General features: G+C 31.8%; 10 protein-coding genes across 10 annotated transcripts; 4 read left to right on the top strand and 6 right to left on the bottom strand.

Moving 5' to 3' along the window:
- Positions 1-867: 867 nt before the first annotated feature.
- On the bottom strand, positions 868-1476 carry RPS8 (40S ribosomal protein eS8; the record flags this gene model as incomplete). Its single annotated transcript, XM_011273259.1, has 1 exon — positions 868-1476. One exon carries the CDS (start codon positions 1474-1476, stop codon positions 868-870), a length of 609 nt encoding a protein of 202 aa, XP_011271561.1.
- An 823-nt stretch (positions 1477-2299) lies between these two features.
- KTI11 (Kti11p) lies at positions 2300-2548 on the top strand (the record flags this gene model as incomplete). Its single annotated transcript, XM_011273260.1, has 1 exon — positions 2300-2548. One exon carries the CDS (start codon positions 2300-2302, stop codon positions 2546-2548), a length of 249 nt encoding a protein of 82 aa, XP_011271562.1.
- A 589-nt stretch (positions 2549-3137) lies between these two features.
- BN7_6183 (uncharacterized protein) lies at positions 3138-4376 on the top strand (the record flags this gene model as incomplete). The annotated part of the gene is made up of 1 exon (XM_011273261.1): positions 3138-4376. The coding sequence occupies one exon, from the start codon at positions 3138-3140 to the stop codon at positions 4374-4376; it is 1239 nt and encodes a 412-aa protein (XP_011271563.1).
- A 302-nt stretch (positions 4377-4678) lies between these two features.
- UBC6 (E2 ubiquitin-conjugating protein UBC6) lies at positions 4679-5398 on the bottom strand (the record flags this gene model as incomplete). The annotated part of the gene is made up of 1 exon (XM_011273262.1): positions 4679-5398. The coding sequence occupies one exon, from the start codon at positions 5396-5398 to the stop codon at positions 4679-4681; it is 720 nt and encodes a 239-aa protein (XP_011271564.1).
- Positions 5399-5840: 442 nt separating this feature from the next.
- Positions 5841-6815, bottom strand: BN7_6185 (uncharacterized protein; the record flags this gene model as incomplete). The annotated part of the gene is made up of 1 exon (XM_011273263.1): positions 5841-6815. The coding sequence occupies one exon, from the start codon at positions 6813-6815 to the stop codon at positions 5841-5843; it is 975 nt and encodes a 324-aa protein (XP_011271565.1).
- Positions 6816-8498: 1683 nt separating this feature from the next.
- Positions 8499-9543, top strand: BN7_6186 (ribose-phosphate diphosphokinase; the record flags this gene model as incomplete). The annotated part of the gene is made up of 2 exons (XM_011273264.1): positions 8499-8575; positions 8655-9543. 2 exons carry the CDS (start codon positions 8499-8501, stop codon positions 9541-9543), a joined length of 966 nt encoding a protein of 321 aa, XP_011271566.1.
- A 64-nt stretch (positions 9544-9607) lies between these two features.
- On the bottom strand, positions 9608-10495 carry BN7_6187 (aldo-keto reductase superfamily protein; the record flags this gene model as incomplete). Its single annotated transcript, XM_011273265.1, has 1 exon — positions 9608-10495. One exon carries the CDS (start codon positions 10493-10495, stop codon positions 9608-9610), a length of 888 nt encoding a protein of 295 aa, XP_011271567.1.
- A 529-nt stretch (positions 10496-11024) lies between these two features.
- BN7_6188 (alternative oxidase) lies at positions 11025-12083 on the bottom strand (the record flags this gene model as incomplete). Its single annotated transcript, XM_011273266.1, has 1 exon — positions 11025-12083. One exon carries the CDS (start codon positions 12081-12083, stop codon positions 11025-11027), a length of 1059 nt encoding a protein of 352 aa, XP_011271568.1.
- A 1306-nt stretch (positions 12084-13389) lies between these two features.
- YHI9 (Yhi9p) lies at positions 13390-14115 on the top strand (the record flags this gene model as incomplete). The annotated part of the gene is made up of 1 exon (XM_011273267.1): positions 13390-14115. The coding sequence occupies one exon, from the start codon at positions 13390-13392 to the stop codon at positions 14113-14115; it is 726 nt and encodes a 241-aa protein (XP_011271569.1).
- Positions 14116-14281: 166 nt separating this feature from the next.
- On the bottom strand, positions 14282-16648 carry BN7_6190 (Ubiquitin carboxyl-terminal hydrolase; the record flags this gene model as incomplete). Its single annotated transcript, XM_011273268.1, has 1 exon — positions 14282-16648. The coding sequence occupies one exon, from the start codon at positions 16646-16648 to the stop codon at positions 14282-14284; it is 2367 nt and encodes a 788-aa protein (XP_011271570.1).
- Positions 16649-18912: the final 2264 nt, after the last annotated feature.

The raw sequence follows: 18912 nt of genomic DNA on the forward strand, positions 1-18912 counted from the left end.
AGAACCAATTTCTCTCTTATCATAACCAAATTAAATTCAAAATCTTGAGCTTTAAAGCCCTAAAATGTTATATAGTACGTGCCCATTTCAAAGTCTTCGCGAATTAAAGATTTCAAATTTGTTCCCAATTTCCTCATAAAAAAAACAATCGTCGAGATTCTTTTATTCTTCTTGAACAACCATTTAGGTACTTTCTCTATTCAAAAATCAATCAAAAAAGTATGTTTCAATATCAGAATAACAAAAGAACCATAACCAATTACAACAAGGGAAACACAATAATATCTTATATTCTTAATGATGAAAAAAAAATTACACAGACCTGTACTAATTTCATCCTTACGAGGGTGCGAAGTGCGGATAAAAATTGCCTTTACTGATTTAAATTCAAGATATTATATTCTGTGTTTTCATATTCTTGAATTGGGTTAGGTTTTATGATTTCATTGAGATTCATTTTGACTAACAAATTTCATTTAGTTTATAATAATTTTTTGAGTATATATTGAATATGATGATTTTATGATTTAATATGATGATTTTTGTAGAAAAAAACTAAACGCTTAAGTTTGAAGTCTTGATTGATGACCGTTAGTTAAATAACTCAGATACGAACCAAAGATTCTGAAGTATTGAATTATGGGCTGAATTCTGAATCCTGAATCTTTAATTGTAAATTCTAACTCTTAACGTTACTCAAGAGTTAAGAGTCAAGTATAATATTATAGATTTCTATCACATACAATGACATCAAAGATTTATCAATATGAGAACTACAGACGAAAGATTAAATAAAACTACAAACACCATTTTTTTATTATAACCGTAAAAATTTGATGATACATGAAAGAAAACCTATTAAACAATCTATTTCTTAGCAGTCAATCTTCTTAAGTAGAAAGCTAATTCTTCACCTTCTAAGATGTAACCATCAGCTCTACCAGATTGACCTGGTCTTGATGAGATAGCAGCGTATAATCTACCAGCACCGAATTGTGAGTCAACAGCTTGTTCAATTTTTGATGATGATGATCTTGAAGCTAATTTTCTTTCTAATTTTCTTGATTTTTTAACTTCTTCTTCATCAGCTTTAGCTTGACCTTTCTTTTTACCTAAAGTGGTACCGTAATGGTTTTCAAACCATTGTTTGAATGGAGCAGCATCAATTTGAACAATAGCAGCTTTGGTTAAAGTGTTAGTTCTAACCAATTCATTGTTTGATGGATGGTAAGCAACACCAACAATTCTGGTTTTTCTTGAAACACCTTCTGAAGCCCATGAGAAGTTACCGGTTTCAACTCTTAAAGCTCTGAATTTTTGGTTACCACCTCTAGTTCTAACTGAATGGATACGTTTGGTACCAATTTTGGTGTTTGAACCTTGACGACCTAATTCAAACTTTCTCTTCTTTCTGAATTGAGCTCTTTTAGCACCAGTAGCGGCTCTTTTGTGACGAGAATCTCTTGAAATACCCATTTTGTATTATAAACTATGAAACTTGTTAGTATGAATGTTCTTTAATTATTCTTTTCAAAAGTGTTGTTGAATAAAGTATATATAATAAATCTTAATATATGATGATTCAAATTTTTTTAATGAAATGGAATGATAAACAAATAGGGATATGAATGTAATAAATATGATAGAGTTTCTTCCCTTCTTCTTATGTATAGACTTGATTCCTTTCTTGCAACACTTTATGATAGTATTCCCACTTACTAAGTATTGATCCTTGATGTTGATACCTCTTCTCTAATATTAAGAAGAAAGATTATGGATTTCAATTTTTCATAAAACTCAAGAGTCTTTGGACAGATTCCACGAAAAACAAAATAATTCGCGGAAAAAGAGAAAAGTTTGCAAAGGGGCACACAGTAAGATGGCTAGACAGAGACTTAGGCAGAAAAGTTAGGAGCTAGGCAGAGAATGGGATATTGCTAGACAGAAGGTTGGTTGGGAGGAGCCCAGTGCAACACCGGTGGGAAGAATGAGGAGCGAGTGCGAAAATTGTTTGGCTGGGAAGAAGTGCGTGTACCATATGAGGTGTGTGGATGTTTGAAATAGATTTTTGTCACAGTTGGTGATCAATTTTGACAAACGAGCCCTATCAAAGTATCATGTGGCTGGTCTCAACTTTAGGGCTCTTTTAAGTTTTTTTTTTAAATTTTTTTCTCAACCTTTCTTTTGTTATTAATAAGATCAAGAGACCTTTAAAATTAATTTATTTTGAAACAATTGCTTAAAAGGTGTATTCGGACTATTATCAAGATTCAATATCACATATTTTTAATACAACAAGATGTCATACTATGATCAGATAGAAATTGAGGATATGACTTTTGATCCTACAACACAATTATTCACATATCCATGTCCTTGTGGTGATAAATTCCAAGTATTTATTGATGATTTACAAGATGGTGAAGATGTTGCAGTTTGTCCAAGTTGTTCTTTAATGATTCAAGTTATTTTTGAACCTGAAGATCTTGAAGAGTTCTATGAAGAAATGAATACTGATGATTTAGTTGCACAACCTATTGCTGCTTAGAGATTTTCTATTGTTTTAATTTTTTTAGTAAATCAACATGAGAAGGTAGTACATAGCTCCAGAAAAGACAGTGGCAGTCCACACACAAACACTGGAAATATGAATATGAAGAACAATCACAGCTACATAGTGGACCTCCATTTAAAGCACCACACAGATAGCACAGATTTAGTATTCAGAAACATCATTCAGTATTAATTTAGTCAAACTAATTTACTTGTATAATTTAATAGGTTGCATTTTAGGAAAAACGGTTAATAAAAGTTTTAATTCATTCGGAATTTGTTGTAGAGAAGCCAAAAAAAAAGTCAACCTTAAGTAAACCAGATCTGCTGAATGAGAAGAATATATCAGAGAAGTTGTCAAATGTGTCATAATTCTCATTTCTCATATTCATACACTGGAATGGCTGCACTTCCCGAGAGATTATGTGCTTATTGAGAAGCTTTCAGATCCTGCGCTAACCAGTATGTCCGTTGGAACTTGCCGACTTATCAGAAATATAAAGAGCATTGTTTATGTCTCCAGAAATTTGTTTTCGTTTTAGAAGTATAGTTTATTAGATACTAGTGTATTGAAGCCCTTGAAGATGCCTGAAAAGTTTAACCCTGATAAAGTTGTCCTTGCAACTTATAAATCTGATAAACCACCTGCTCCAAAACCTTTATCACCACCAAAATTAACAACTTTAGAAAGAGTTGGTAGACCATTAAGACATGTTCAATATATCCCAACAAAACAATTAGTTTTCTTCTCAAAATTTAAAGATCCAACATTCACTTATGATATTAAGTATAAATTACCAATAAAATCAAATAATGTGGTTATAAAGATCAAAGCTGTTGGTTTAAATCCTGTTGATTTGAAAATTAAAAACTCTTATACTTCAAATTTTAATTATGAAAGAGGTATTGGTCGTGAATATTCTGGTGTTGTTGTTGAAGCTGGTAAGAAATACAAGGATCAATTCAAAGAAGGTGATGAAGTTTGTGGGATATATTTCCATCCAAATTCCCTTGGAACCATTTCATCAGATATTCAAATCGATCCAAGTGTTGATCCAATCATCTCTAAACCAAAAGAATTGAGTTGGGAAAAATCTGGTAGTTGGTTATATACATTTGGTACTGCATTCCAATTATTGAAAAATGCGGAAAAACAATTATCAAAAGATTCAGTTGTATTAATTAATGGTGGTTCTTCAAGTGTTGGTTTAATGTGTATTCAAATTTTAAAACATTATTATAAAGTTGAAGATATTGCAGTAATTTGTTCAGGTTCAGCTATAAAATTAGTCAAAGAAACTGGTGCTAAATTAGCTATAAATTATAAAGTTAACAATAACTTACCAAAAGTTTTACAAGTCTTGAGTACAACTGGTGTTTATAAAGATTATGATGAATCTGGGAATATATTTGAAAGTCGTGCAATTCCTGCCAAAAAATTTGATTTGATTGTTGATACTGTTGGTGGTTATGATATCTTGGAGAAAACTTCTGATTATTTAGCTAAAGGAGGTTATTATATAACAACAGTTGGTGATTATAAATCAGATTATACAAAAGATTTATATAATGCATGGAATAATCCTGCAATGAATGCTCGTTCATTATTTGGTTCAGTTTGGAGTATGACTTATGTTCCATTTTATTTCAATCCAAAACCAAATGATGAATGGTTACAAATTGGTGTTGATATGTTGGAATCTGGTGAATTGGATGTTAAAATTGATTCTATTTATGATTGGCAAGATTATAAAAAGGCTGAAAATAGATTAAAATTAGGTCATGCTCATGGTAAAGTTATTTTGAATAATTTTAATTTTTAAGTTCCATGTTACAGTTATCTGATACCACTATATGAGAGAAGTCGATCATTATTTTCCATAGATTTTATACGTTTTAACGAATTTTGCATTTCATTTCATTACTTATTGTACACTACAGTAGCTCTATACTTACAACTCGATCAAAAATATCATCTATATTTATTTAAAAAAGGATAAAAGATGCAAATCAGAAGCCCAAAAAGAAGCCAAAAGTAAATAACCATTAATCATAAAACAAACACATTTCCCATCATCCCCATATAAAAAATAAAAAGAGTGAATTTAGTAGTTGGCATAAGATTTCAATTGATAAAACGGAATAAACCAAATGCAACTGCAATAGCCAAAATATAATAAACCATTTTTGAGCTTTGTCCTTCAACGGCATCTCTGGCTTGTTCATATCTTATTCTATCTTCTGGATCTAAAGTATTTGGATCAACTTCTTCTTCTTGTTTAGATTGTTGAGCTCTAGTTGACTTACTGGCTTTAGCTTCAAGTTCAGCTCTATCTTTAGCATCCCATTCTTTAATCTTTTGTTCAGTTTCTTCAATTAAATCACTAAAATTCTTTATAAATCTTTCATTTTGTAAATTCCAACCAAGACTTGCTCTCGCAAATTTCTTTCTTGTTAGTTCACTAGTTCTCAAAGAACCTGTGGTATCTTCATCACCAGTCATGAAACTTAATAACCCAGTCAAAATAGTTGCAACACTCCATGCTGGATTCCAAAGATCGGGATGATAATCACTCATACTTAAACATAATCTTGTGTTTGGTTGGAAACGTCCACTGGGCGTGATCATCTTGATAGCTGGTGGTTTGAATGGGTATTCATGAGTGAACATTAAAGTACCATGGTATTGGCCACCTTCATATGGTGTATCAGTTGGACCTGTAATCAAATAATGCCATTCAAGGATGTTATTTTCTGAAGGATGAGCTGTGATGTAAGGAGGTGGGTTTTCCACCATGGCCTTGTACTCCTTTGTGAGTCTCTTGTGTGCCTGTTTAGTAGCCATTTCAGCAGCGATATATCAGCTAAGATGAATCAAATACTTCAAGAGCTTGAGTATATTTTGGATTTCAAAACTAAGATTAGTTAGTATTTATATCTCTCATTTTGCTGAAGTGTTATTTTTGTGAACTAACCAGAAAAGGAGTTCGCGGGTTTTAAATTATTAAGACCGCGATTTTTTTAGTATAGTAACTTGAAAGCTATATAAAGAAAGAACTAATTTGAATTGAATTCTACTATGATTTTTTTAATTGTAACTATAATATTTATTAAACCTATATAAATTGTAAAAATGCACCGATGCAAAAAAGATTAAACCAATGGATGAAAAAGTCCCATGAATTAGAAAAATGCGTAAATGAAAACCAAAAAAGATGACGTGAAATGAATCGTTAAATAATGTAATGAATTAGCAAATGAAATCAGAAGCTATTATTGAAAGCAGTTTAACAAGAAACTAAATCAACAATTTCTAAGTGGATTGCAGTACATTGTTCAGCAACATTTTCATCATATAAGTTGTAGAAACTACCTGATAAACATTGGTAGAAAACATCATTGTCACCAATAGCTAAGTTACCATCTTTGGTGATTGACCAACCAGCAGCGTAAATTGAACCAGCTTGTGGTGGAGGACCATCAAATTGGAATTGTCTGTTTGCAACAATAGCACCTAATCTACCTTTAGCATCTGTTAAAATGGAATCTTTTAAGGTTAAAGCTAATGATTCATCAGTTAAACATGAAGTTGATTGGATTTCTAAGTCACCAGATTTATGAGCACCAGTTGAACTTGGTTCAGCAGCACCAGAAGTTGAAGTAGCTTGGATTTGACCATCACCGATTTGTGAAACAACATCAGTAGAAGTAGTAGCAGTAGTAGCTTGAATTTGACCATCACCAATTTGTGAGATAACTTGAGCAGATTCTTTTGGAGCAGAAGTTGAAGTAGTAGCTTGGATTTGACCATCACCGATTTGTGAAACAACTTGAGCAGTTTGTTTTGGAGCTGAAGCAGTTGAAGTAGTAGCTTGAATTTGACCATCACCAATTTGAGAAACAACTTGGGCAGTTTGTTTTGGAGCTGAAGCAGTTGAAGTGGTAGCTTGAATTTGACCATCACCAATTTGTGAAATAACTTGAGCAGTTGGTTTAGCTGAGTTTGAAGCAGCAGCTGAAGTAGTAGCTTGGATTTGACCATCACCAATTTGAGAAATAACATCTCTTTTAGCTTTTGGAGCAGCTGAAGTAGTAGCAATTGGAACAACAGCAATACCGAAAGTTTTGGTATATTCAGTAGTAGCACCAGATGGAGCTGGAGCTTCTGGAGTTAAAGTTGACCATGGTTCAGATGGAATGTAAGCAGCTAATGAAGAACCAACTAATGAAGCAGCAGTTAACAAAGAGTATCTTGATTGCATTGTAATATAATTTGAATGTGTAATGAGTTTGATTGTTCTTTAAAGTAGATAAAGATTTGTATTCAATTGAATTGATGATTAGAACAAAAGGAAAGAAGATTGTAAATCATGAAGGATATTCACTCCCTTTTATACACATTTTGACATTATCAAAGATCCATAACTCCCGATCTAAAAATCCTATGTTAATCAATCATTATCACATTGTAGATCTAAAAATAATCACAAATTGATAATTTGAATATAACCTGCTTACTTTTTAATTACGTGCATATAATTAATTAACCCAAAACGGAAACTGACTAAGCACAATCAGCCCGAAATTACCGCATTTGAATAAAAGTAAACAAAATTCGCTCTGCTGGTTCTTATTTTAATTAGGTGCATAGAAAATTATTATGATGGGGTGGTGCTTGTTAGTGGTTGATCCGTCTTGGTATTCTGATCAGAGTTGTCAAAGTTTTGTTCGTGAAGTCTTGGTGTGTACTGGTGCTTTCAAAGCAAGCTTGAGTTATATCTTGAACTTGATATGGGGGTTTGGTTATATTGTGAAGGGTCTACGATATTCAATGCTTAAGATTGCACCTTTTAGATTGAATGTAAATCGATTGTGGTGTATACGAGTTGTTTTTGATAATTGATCTATATATGAAATTGTTGATCTAATATTTTGTTTGCTGGCGAAGCGTGAGGTAAAATTTCTTTTGATGTATTCGCTTTGAGGTATATGGTATATGGCAATCGGTAATTACGAAAACTTCAATGTCGTTAAAACCCCGATAGCTCACGAGAATACGAGAGCACTGCTTGACAATTGGTTAATATTAGGTGAATGCTGTCATCTTGGCTGAATAATTTTTTAACTAGCATGATGTAATTTATAGATAGCCAGCACAAGGATTAGTTGTATTCTATTTTTAGGTTTACCATAGATCTGATATGATTTGATCCAGATCAAGGGGTTACCAAGTAATTGAGCTACATGTTTTAGGGGTATAGATCAATAACAACGTCCTATTTTTGGGGAATGATAGTGATCATTGTGTGAATAATTAACTCAACGTGCACGACGTTGTTTTCTTGGAAAAGGTTGGTGTAATTAATTGATATATTTCAAAAGATGTGATCATTCAACATGATGGCTTGATCTTAAGCTAGCTGAGTAATTAATCGATCACATCTCAGAGATTATAGTTGAAGAGCTTTCCTACTTGACATCAGTCAGCTGGAATCAACTTGAGAATATCATACAGCTGTTTTCATAAGCATTGGAGGGATAAAGATATCAGTACAAGGGTAAACTATAGTTCTGAGAGTATGCCCATGGTCTGTGAAGATGATCTTCTAGCTGATGTACAACCAGATATTCCCAACTTTCCAGAAAACTTCACAGAAACGCCTAGGTCTTAAAGAATCATCTAGATATATCTGAACACTGTCCTCATTGTTAAATTCTCTCTTGATGTTATTAAAATGCTCATCTCATCACCAATATTATACTCAGTATGAGAGCACATTATATAATCACCGCACCACCGCTTACATAATTTATTACCCGAAGTCAAATTTTTATAATGAACATGAGTTTTGATTGAATGGAACTTTACTAAATTTGAGTTCTTTTGATACAACATCGTTTTTATATCATAAAAAGAGATATCTAATAGATCATAGATAATAAAGATGACTACAGTACCAAACTCTATCAAACTTTTAGCTGGTAATTCACATCCTGAATTAGCTGAAAAGATTTCAAAAAAGTAAGATTAATCACAGATACCACATGTTTATACATGATTTTTTGAGATAAATAAACATAAAACTAACTTTTTGGAATAGATTAGGATTACCATTAAGTAAAATCGGTGTTTATCAATACTCAAATCAAGAAACTTCAGTGACTATTGGTGAGTCAGTTAGAGATGAAGATGTTTATATCATTCAAACAGGTTGTGGAGAAGATGAAGTTAATGATTTCTTGATGGAATTACTTATAATGATTAATGCTTGTAAAACAGCTTCAGCTCGTCGTATTACCGCTGTGATACCAAATTTCCCATACGCTAGACAAGATAAAAAGGATAAATCTCGTGCTCCAATAACGGCTAAATTAATTGCAAATTTATTACAAACTGCAGGTTGTCATCATGTTATCACAATGGATTTACATGCTTCACAAATTCAAGGTTTCTTTCGTATACCTGTTGATAATCTTTATGCTGAACCAAGTGTTTTAAGATATATTAAAGAACAATTTGATGTTAAGAATTCTATATTAGTCTCTCCAGATGCTGGTGGTGCTAAAAGAGTTGCATCAATTGCAGATAAATTAGATTTACAATTTGCTTTAATTCATAAAGAACGTCAAAAAGCTAATGAAATTAGTCGTATGGTTCTTGTGGGTGATGTTAAAGATAAAATCTGTATTTTGATTGATGATATGGCTGATACTTGTGGTACATTAGTTAAAGCCGCTGATACATTATTACAAAATAATGCAAAAGAAGTTATTTCAATTGTTACTCATGGTATTTTCAGTGGTGATGCAGAAAAAAAATTAGCAAATTCTAAAATTTCAAGAATTGTTTGTACAAATACTGTTCCAATTAATATTGAAAATGAAAGATTAGATCAAATTGATATAAGTCCAACTTTAGCTGAAGCTATTCGTCGTTTACATAATGGTGAAAGTATTTCATATTTATTCAGTAACGCACCACCAGTATGAAAACTAGTATCAGGTTTTATATAGATCCACTATTATAACGTTTTTAAAACAAATACACATAATTTTAATCAGATTTAGAATACTCATTAGTCCAATATTGACGAACAGTTTTGTGCTCATTACCTAATTTACTAATTTGAGAAACTTCATCATTAGTTAATTCAAAATCAAAAATTTGTGAAGCTTTAGTAATTCTTTCAGTCTTTGATGACGTTGTAACTGGTAAAACACCAGTTTGATAAACCCATCTTAATAAAACTTGACCTTGATCTTTACCATATTTCTTAGCTAATGATTCAACAACTTCATAAAATTCACTAGTTTCACCATTTCTTGTACTTAATGGAGCTAAAGGAGAATAAGCTTCTAATAAGATGTTATTTTCTTTAGCAAATTGATAAATACCAGGGGTTTGATTTTGTAAAAATGCATTATATTCAATTTGATTAACTTGTGGTTTAATTTCAGCAATTTCTAAAATTTGTTTTAAATCATCAACAGCAAAATTTGAAACACCAATGTTTTTAGCCTTACCTTCTTTATATAATTGTTCAGCATATTTCCAAGCTTGTTTGATATCAAATTCCTTTCCAGCATAGAATGGATCATGGATCAAATATAAATCAACATATTCAATATCAAGAGTTTTCAAAGTTTCATTAAGATGATCAACAGGTGTAGCAGCAAATTTTGAATATTTATCAGTGATCCAAATTTCATCTCTTGGTTTATCAGTTTCTTTTAAAGCTTTGGCTAACTCATTATATCTTTGGTAATTTTCAGCAGCATCAATATGAATTTTACCTGGTAAGGATAAAGCATGTTTCAATTGAGTAACTAAAGCTTCATGAATCTTTGGATCTTTTGTACCATTGAACCATTGAGTACCAATCCCAATGATGGAGATGGCTGGGATTTTGTTACCGTTTGCTAAAGTGAAGAAAGTGGACATGTCTGTATCTGTTAATTGATATGTAATGATCAATTGTTAGTGGTTATATATAAAGACGTGTGTAAAGTTTAGATGGATTTTGAAGGAATCTTTAACGGTTAAATACATAATAGAATTTCTAGAAATGACTAATCATTAGTACCACAGTTCATCATTTTTTGCAGATATTCAAAAACGAATTAGTAATATAATTGCAAATTGAAAGGCTATATACTAACTGGTTCAATGTAGCTTATTCTTCTTGAAAAATAGACAATAAGCTATTGATTTATCAAATTGTAGGATTGTGTCTTCCTGTTGTGGCTCTTTCTTAGTGATAATTATGTGTCTAATCTTCAGCCTAGGTTTTAAGATTTCTAGACGGAGATAAAAACAGTCTAGGCAGGAAAGCTGCCTAAGAATTTAGGCTGAGACATATAAACTACGCGTATTAAAACTTCATAAACTCATATATTTTCATTTCAATTCATAAGCAATCATTTACATATATATTATTAATCAAATCATAAAGCAAAAACAATCAAATTTATCATAGCTTCAATTCATCACGAGCCCAACCTTCAGGGTGTTTAGTCTTTAAAGAATATTCATCAGGTTGATCTTCTAATGGAACTCCATCAATTTTTAAAGCAAATGGATTTCTATCTTTTCTTTGTTTTAAATTAGCTAAAGTATGATTAACTTCTCTATGTTTTGATTCATCAGCTCTAACTCTCAAGACTAAATCTCTAAATGTTGAATTTTCATCAAGTGAAGTCCAATAAACCCATGCAATTTCTGGTAATTTAACATTATCAAATCTTGGTAATCTTTTAGCATCTAAATCTTTAATTAAATGAGTATAAGTGCTAACAGCTTCTTCTTCAAGATAACCAACAAATCTATGACAATATCTTGGTCTTATTAAATAAATCAAAAAGAATAAATTACAGAAAACACCTTGACCAACATAAATAATTAATCTTGTAAACCATGAAGGATTACCCAACTTCATGAATGTCAATAAATGCATTCTTTCATTATAAGCTTCATCTAATAAAGTTTCAATCCATGCCTTATCCCTTTTTAACAATCTAATGGAATGTAAATGACGAACAAAAGCTGCAACCATACCAGGAACACCTGCAATACTTTCTAAAAAGATAACTCTTGTTAACCATTTTTCTTCAGTCATTTCATATCTTGTACCTTCCCAAGTTTGTAATTTACCATTAACATCTTTTGGTTTTTTATAACCTGTAACAAAATCAAACATATATCTGCAAAATCTCATACCACCATTTGCAATCTTATCACCAACAGTTATTGGTTTTCTATGAACATAATGAACTTTTTCACAATCTTCACCTGTAAATTTTGGATGTGGGAAAGTTGGATGAGATATATACCCATCATCATTTGGATTTGGTGGTGGATTAACAACAAGTTTTGTACTTATATCTAATTTATTCTTTTGTTTAGGAACTGAAGCTGGTTGATTTGGGAAAATAACACTTGGTCTAGGTTTTGATGTTGATATTGATCTTGTAAAACATCTTAATCCTACCAAGGCAGGATTATAATTTGAACGTAACTCTAACTTTAACATTATTGTAGTTGTAGTTTGTATGAGTATAATGAATGTGACTAATAATCGAAACCACTATTATATTTCAACCTTTATATATAAGATTTTCCAAGACAATCATGTAACATGTATAACCACCCTATGAGAACAATAAGCAAATTGTATTCCGAATCAGTCCTATAAACTGTGATTAACTTATTTCAGGTTAAATGCCTTGGATAATTATAACCTTAAATCACCCGAGCTGATAATTAAAAGATTCATCTTATGAGATTTTTCATTTGTGCTCACGGGTTAATTATTGCTATCTTTTGTACCATCGCAATGAACCTGATATCAACAATATTGAGAACTCAGTAATAACAAACAAACAAATCTATTCAGCCATGAAAACACCATCTGGTATCCAAAAGGGCATTAGTGGCTAGGATAAAACAGGAATGAATAACTATGCAAAATGGCCTTTGACTTGTAATTATCCCACGTATATGTGCTCTATGTAATCAAAACAAAACTTTATGTGTCAAATCTAAAAGGTCATCGCTTTTGCTGGCCAATAGAAATTGTGCAAAATGAAAGCCCGCCCGCTTATATAACACATTACGCACTACTTGATCAATTAAAAGTCGTTTAAAACGGATATTTCAAAGGTTTCAGGCTTCAGCCATATCCCATATTTATAGGTCAGCTTTCTTTTGATCTCTTACAGGCTGTGAACGGCTAAACTCTTGATAGTATTGTAGTCTTAACATGATTCAAATATTGAATATACTGAAAGAATTAATATACACTGTATTACATAAGCGCGAATAGTGTACGCCAAATTCCGATATCCTTTATACACAAATTATCCTATTGGAATTTAATATTGTGAGTGCACATAATGTCAATTCAATGATTATATTTTCATGGCCGGTAGCCGTTGGAGGTTTCTGACGTTGTTGTTGTAGCGTTTAATTAGACTATACTAATTAATAACTACGGCCGTTTATTCGCGTACATAGTACGTAGTACGTATTTTAAATATATACTGCGTGACGTTGGTTGAAAAGTACAATATAGAATTATTATACTGGGACCAAGATATTCTAGTTCTATCATAATATCGAAGATTCCCTGTTGGTTGAATTGGCGTGCTTTATAGATTTCTTCACATGGGTGGCCTTGATTTTTAAATTTGCATTATATGATCCAGCTAGTAATATTAATTAGTCACCTTTATGACTCAACTTATATATATCTTGAGCCATATACTTAAACACTACAATCACCTTCTTCAGAATAACAACTATCTTAATCAATTCAATAATCATCTCATTCCACAATAATGTCTAAGCCTTTCAAACAAGTTGACGTTTTTACAAAGACCAAATTTAAAGGAAATCCAGTTGCAGTCTTCTTCCAAGCTGATGATCTTTCAGATCAACAAATGGCTACAATTGCCAATTGGACAAATTTATCAGAAACTACATTCGTTCAAACCCCAACTGATCCTTCAAAAGCTGATTATAAGTTAAGAATCTTCACACCAAGTTCAGAATTACCATTTGCAGGTCATCCAACTATTGGTTCATGTCATGCATTATTAGAAGCTGGTATTATTAAACCTAATGATCAAGGAATTATTATTCAAGAATGTAAAGCCGGTCTTGTTGAGATTAATGTTAAACAAGATGGTAAAATAAGTTTCAAATTACCATATGCTAAACATAGTGAGTTTACAGAAACTAATGAAATCTTGAAAGAATTAGGTATTTCATCAAATCAAGTCAAAAGAACAAATTTAGTTGATGATGGTCCATTATGGTTAACTTTTGAATTAAATTCAGCACAAGATGTCCTTGATCTTACTCCAAACTTTTCTGGAATTGCTCAAGTACTAAATGCTTCCGGTAATGGATCCATTGGTATTGATGTGTTCGGTAAATATCATGATAAAGAAAGTCTTACTTATGAGGCTAGAAATTTTGCACCAAATGATGGGGTTGATGAAGATCCTGTTTGTGGTTCAGGATTAAGGTGCTATTGGTTCTATTTTAGCTTATCAAGATAATTATATAGGGGAATTTCTTGTTAAACAAGGTTGTAAATTAGGTAGAGATGGTGAATTGACCGTTACAACAAAGAAAAACTCTGATACAACTACAGGGTATGATATATTTGTTGGTGGGTATGCAAAAACGTGTATAAATGGAACTTATTGATCTTAGTAATGCTTTCTATGAATTATTATTACTATTTTTTCTAAATCCAAAATTAACGCTCATTCTATTCTTCTTTTTTTCCTTTTCTTCAACAGGATTAACTTTATTAGGATCTTTTTCTCTTCTTTTCCAAAATGAACTTGTTGACCCTGAACTAGTTGGTGGTTGTGGTGGTTGTTCAGTGACTGGTGAATTTGGTTGTAATGTAGATACATTGGATATTTGTGGTATAGATGAACTTGAAGCTGTTGGTTGAGGTTGTAATGGTGGAGTTGCAGTTGTAGCACTTGTATTTGAAGTTATATTTGATGATGATGAAGATGAAGTGGTATTAGTTTGACTATTTACAGTCATTTGTGATGATTTTGGTTTGAGACGTGCAATACTTGATAAACTTGGTGTTCTAAATCTTGATTTTTCAGCTTGTGGAGGTTCAAGAACTGTTGGTGGTGGTCTAACTGGTGGTTTATTGTTATTATTAAGATTATCTGAAGATACTGTAGATGGTTGACTTGAATTTATAGAAGTATTATTTGAATCAACTCTAATGATCTTCTCTTCAATACCACCATCTTTTTCTAAACTTGTTGGAACTTCTTCTTTGACTGTTGAGCCATTAATATTTGAATCATACTGTTCTTCAGAAATTTCTTGATAAAATAAAACATAAGCTGTAGCTAAATCTGGTGAATCACCTGTAAATTTCAATACAAAACTTTCATCAATCTTTTCCACGGTTTCATCATCAAATAATAACCAACCATGTTGAATTGTCTTAACTAATGCAACATAATGACCATGATGAGGCCCTCCACCTATATGAACCACAACCCCATATAATTGATAAAATTTTAATCCATCTTCAGGCTTTTCAGCTGGAATATCACTTTCTAATTTTAAATATAATGGATATTTAATTTTTTGGAATAATTTGACATTTCTTTGATGTTCTTCACTATATTTAAATCTTTTAAGATGTAATGCTAAAATTTTTGGTAATTTTCTAAGACCCATTTTCTTTTCAGCTTCTTGTAATGAATGACAATTATCACAATAAAATTTATTACCACCATTCAACATTTCACTTGCACTAAATTGTTTTAAACAAGTTTCTAAAGTTTCATTATCTGTTAAATCTATACTCAAATCCAAAAAAGTTTCATCACGACTTGATACATTTTCACATGTAAGACATTTGGTTTGATTTGTTAATAAACCTTCAAATAATTCATGTAATGCATTTTTTCTAGTGTTATGTATTGTATTAATGGTATCAATAACTTCATTTAACAAAAAATTCAGAAATTCATGAGCATCCTGATGCATAGTACTTCTAAATAGTTCATTTTCTTTCTTTAAAGTTTCAATAAGATAAGAAGGTGAAACAACCCCAGTTTTTGAATCATTTTCAATCATTGATTCAAAAAGATCTTTTAATGATGTAAATAATGAAACTTTCATATCATAATCCACTAAAGAATGATCAACATTCAATATAGGACCTTTAAATAATGCAGCTCTTTTTCTTGCATCTGAGTTAGCATTTGGATCATCAGTTTTACCAACAATGACTTGATTTGAATTTGATTTGATGTTGGGTATAGTTATAGTTTGACCATTGTGTTGTTGCGTTTGTTGTGTTTGTTGTTGAGCTTGTGATTGTTGCTGTGGTGGCTGATTTGGTTGTTTTGTATCATTATTTTGCTCTGATTCATCATCAGTTATACTATCTTTTTTGTTTCTTCCAAAGAAACTTGATGTTCTTCTACCCAGTGATTGTCTAACAGTTTTCCCTTCATTTGAGTTCCCATTATTATTTGAAGGATTTAAATGATGTGCATTAGTGATAGTAATATGTGCTTTATTTCCTGGCATTGAAGATTTCCTTATTCTTGAATTCAAGTCTCTTGAAGTTGGATTTTTCAAAATTTCTAATCTGAAAGCTTTTGTATAGTATAAACATTGAACAATAGAATTACAATAACATGTATAACCAAAATTCTCCATACCAAATACTTTATCAGAACCATCTCCAAATGGGTAATCTGGATGTAATGTAGTTGAAATTGTTCCACCTCCAGTTATACTTGATGATTTATGTTGAATTGAATTATGATGATGATTGATATTTTTTTCATCCTCAAAAATAATAGCTTCATCACGTTCATCTTCTTCAGGGATGTTACCACAATTATGATGTTTTTCCTTGTGACTTGATACTGATGAAGAGCCTGAACCTTGAGCAGATGTTGAATTCTCATCTTTTCCATTGCTTTGGTTTTGTGTATTATTAGCCAGTATGGAATTTGGAGCTATTGTTGTGGAATCTTTATCATTAGTTGATGAATTGCTTCCGCTACTAAGCCACTTCTTTAATGACATCTTTCAGTGTATGGTAAATAGCTTTATAAAGTAAGGGAGAGCTTGAGTCTGGTAATTTGTCTTTTGGAATAAATATGATCTGAACGCGGGTGTGCAAAGGAATGAGCAGCTTGATCCAGCTAAGATGAATAGAATCAATGGTGTAAATAAATAGCAGCACAGTGAGATATCAGCAGAAAAATTAGCACCACCTAGGTTGGATTGATCGTTGATTGTTAAACTTGTGTTTTTTCGTAGAGTTGAAGTACTCGGGGCAAAATTGGTAATCTGCTTTTTTTTTTTCTTTGTATTTCTTCACAGGGGCAAAAAAGCGCCAAACGAGAATTTAAACGGAGTATCAAAATAACCGTGTAATAGCCTTTAAAAGATACTTTTGGTATTCAATTGGCGACTAGAAGTTCTAATTTATTAATTGTATATATAACGGTCTTTTTCCAGGATTTAAATGATCTTGTTTGTGATTTTGTAGAAGGAAATAACTTTTGAGAATTGTTGAGCGTTTTTCTTCTCGAGAAAACCAAAGTGAAGATCAGAATCACAAGAACAAAACGGAGACTATAAGAAGGAAATCCTACTAGACGTTTGTTAAAATAATACAATAAATGTACACTGTGGTTAGTGCTACAAAGGTTAGATAAGTTTTAGTCTTTTCTGTTACTTGGTACGCCAAATTGTTAAAATATACCGTGTGAATCGATCGTGTTCATCACTTGATGCCAACTCTGTTGAACATTGAACCATATAGACTCTAGAGGTATGGACCTGAACAACTGCTTGAGTAAATAGTAAATACGTTTATATATAATAACACCATCCTACAATTCTTCTAGAAGTAAAACAGTTTCACAACGTCCTTGGATTTGCAACGTTCGATCCAAAAAATTAAAACAAATGTGATCCAATTTGTAAATTCTAGTGATCCACCACAATTAAACAATTTCGTACAATTCCGATAAGTACGGGGTGCGTTGGGAATTTTTAGACGATAACTTTGTCGAGTTTCAACTTTCCAATAACAAACAGCACCTGTACACATAGTTATGATGTTAAATTCCACACAACTAAGTCCCAAGAAAGACATAATCACTTGTTAAATAATAACAAGCAGATTAAACTTTTCTCAGTATTCTTTGCAAAGCTTTGACCATGTTCTTGGGATTCTCGAAAACATTCAACGCGGTTGTTCATTTTCCAGATTCTGTGGATATTTTTTAAGAGAATTAAGTTGCCATGGTTACAAGTTATATATTTAATTTAGCGGAAAGTGTACTTATGTGAATATATAAGTTGATAAATGATTAACAATCGAGAAGATCTTGGGGATTAATATAGATCTAGATAGAAAGTTACATGAAGAATTCGGTGTTTGATCATAACTCAGGAGAATTCGTGAGGTTGTTTGGGACGTTTTTCAGCTGCTCATTCGATCTCGTTAAAATTTGAAGTCCACATATCTATGTACATGACATTATAGATTTATGTACAACGTCTCGTTTGGCTAATTTACATTATATTTTGTATCATGTATAGCTTATATTAAGACTTTTTTGGGTATATATTTCAGAGCCAGTTACTCAAGAGCTCATTTTTTAATGTACTCATGGCCAGTATAAATTACAAAGCTCGAAACCTTCCATTTAAACTACTACACAACAGCTATAAAGAACTATCTGTATATTCTTTGACCAACCTCCAAATATGAGTCAGCGGATCATATTCAGCTTTGATCTATCGGTAATACTTAATTAGTTTTCAGTTTTACACTGAGCCATAATATTTGAATGGGGTGCATTTTTAGCCTGGGAGCAACTACCTTGACTTCGTTCCAAATCATCCAACTGATAGACCGTTGGAAGTTGGAACCACTATATTGATAATATTCCAGTAAATTTAATGGAATTTGTAACTATGTAACACAATAGCATCAGAGCGAAGGTTACATTTCTTCAACAGTGTATCAACGCTAACATTAAACCCACCCTAGCTGTGTTCAGGAGATCTAGAACAATCGTATCTAGAAGGCCGTGTATTACAACGCGGCTTATAAATATAAATATATCTATGAAAACTAGCTAGTAAGCTCTTTTCAATATAATTTCTTAGCTCTGTTCTTAACTGTTTCTGCTCACAATCTATTATAAGAACGTAACATCTATAGGAAAGTCATGTATCTAAAGTCGTATTAATCTGTGAGAGCAAATTTCTAGCGATCAACCTACTACAAACAAGCAGGAAATTCAATTCTATATATGTTTTTTTTTTTT

This window comes from Wickerhamomyces ciferrii, contig 00254 (assembly GCF_000313485.1).
Source record: "Wickerhamomyces ciferrii WGS project CAIF00000000 data, strain NRRL Y-1031 F-60-10, contig 00254, whole genome shotgun sequence".
Lineage (NCBI taxonomy): Eukaryota > Fungi > Ascomycota > Saccharomycetes > Phaffomycetales > Wickerhamomycetaceae > Hansenula > Hansenula ciferrii.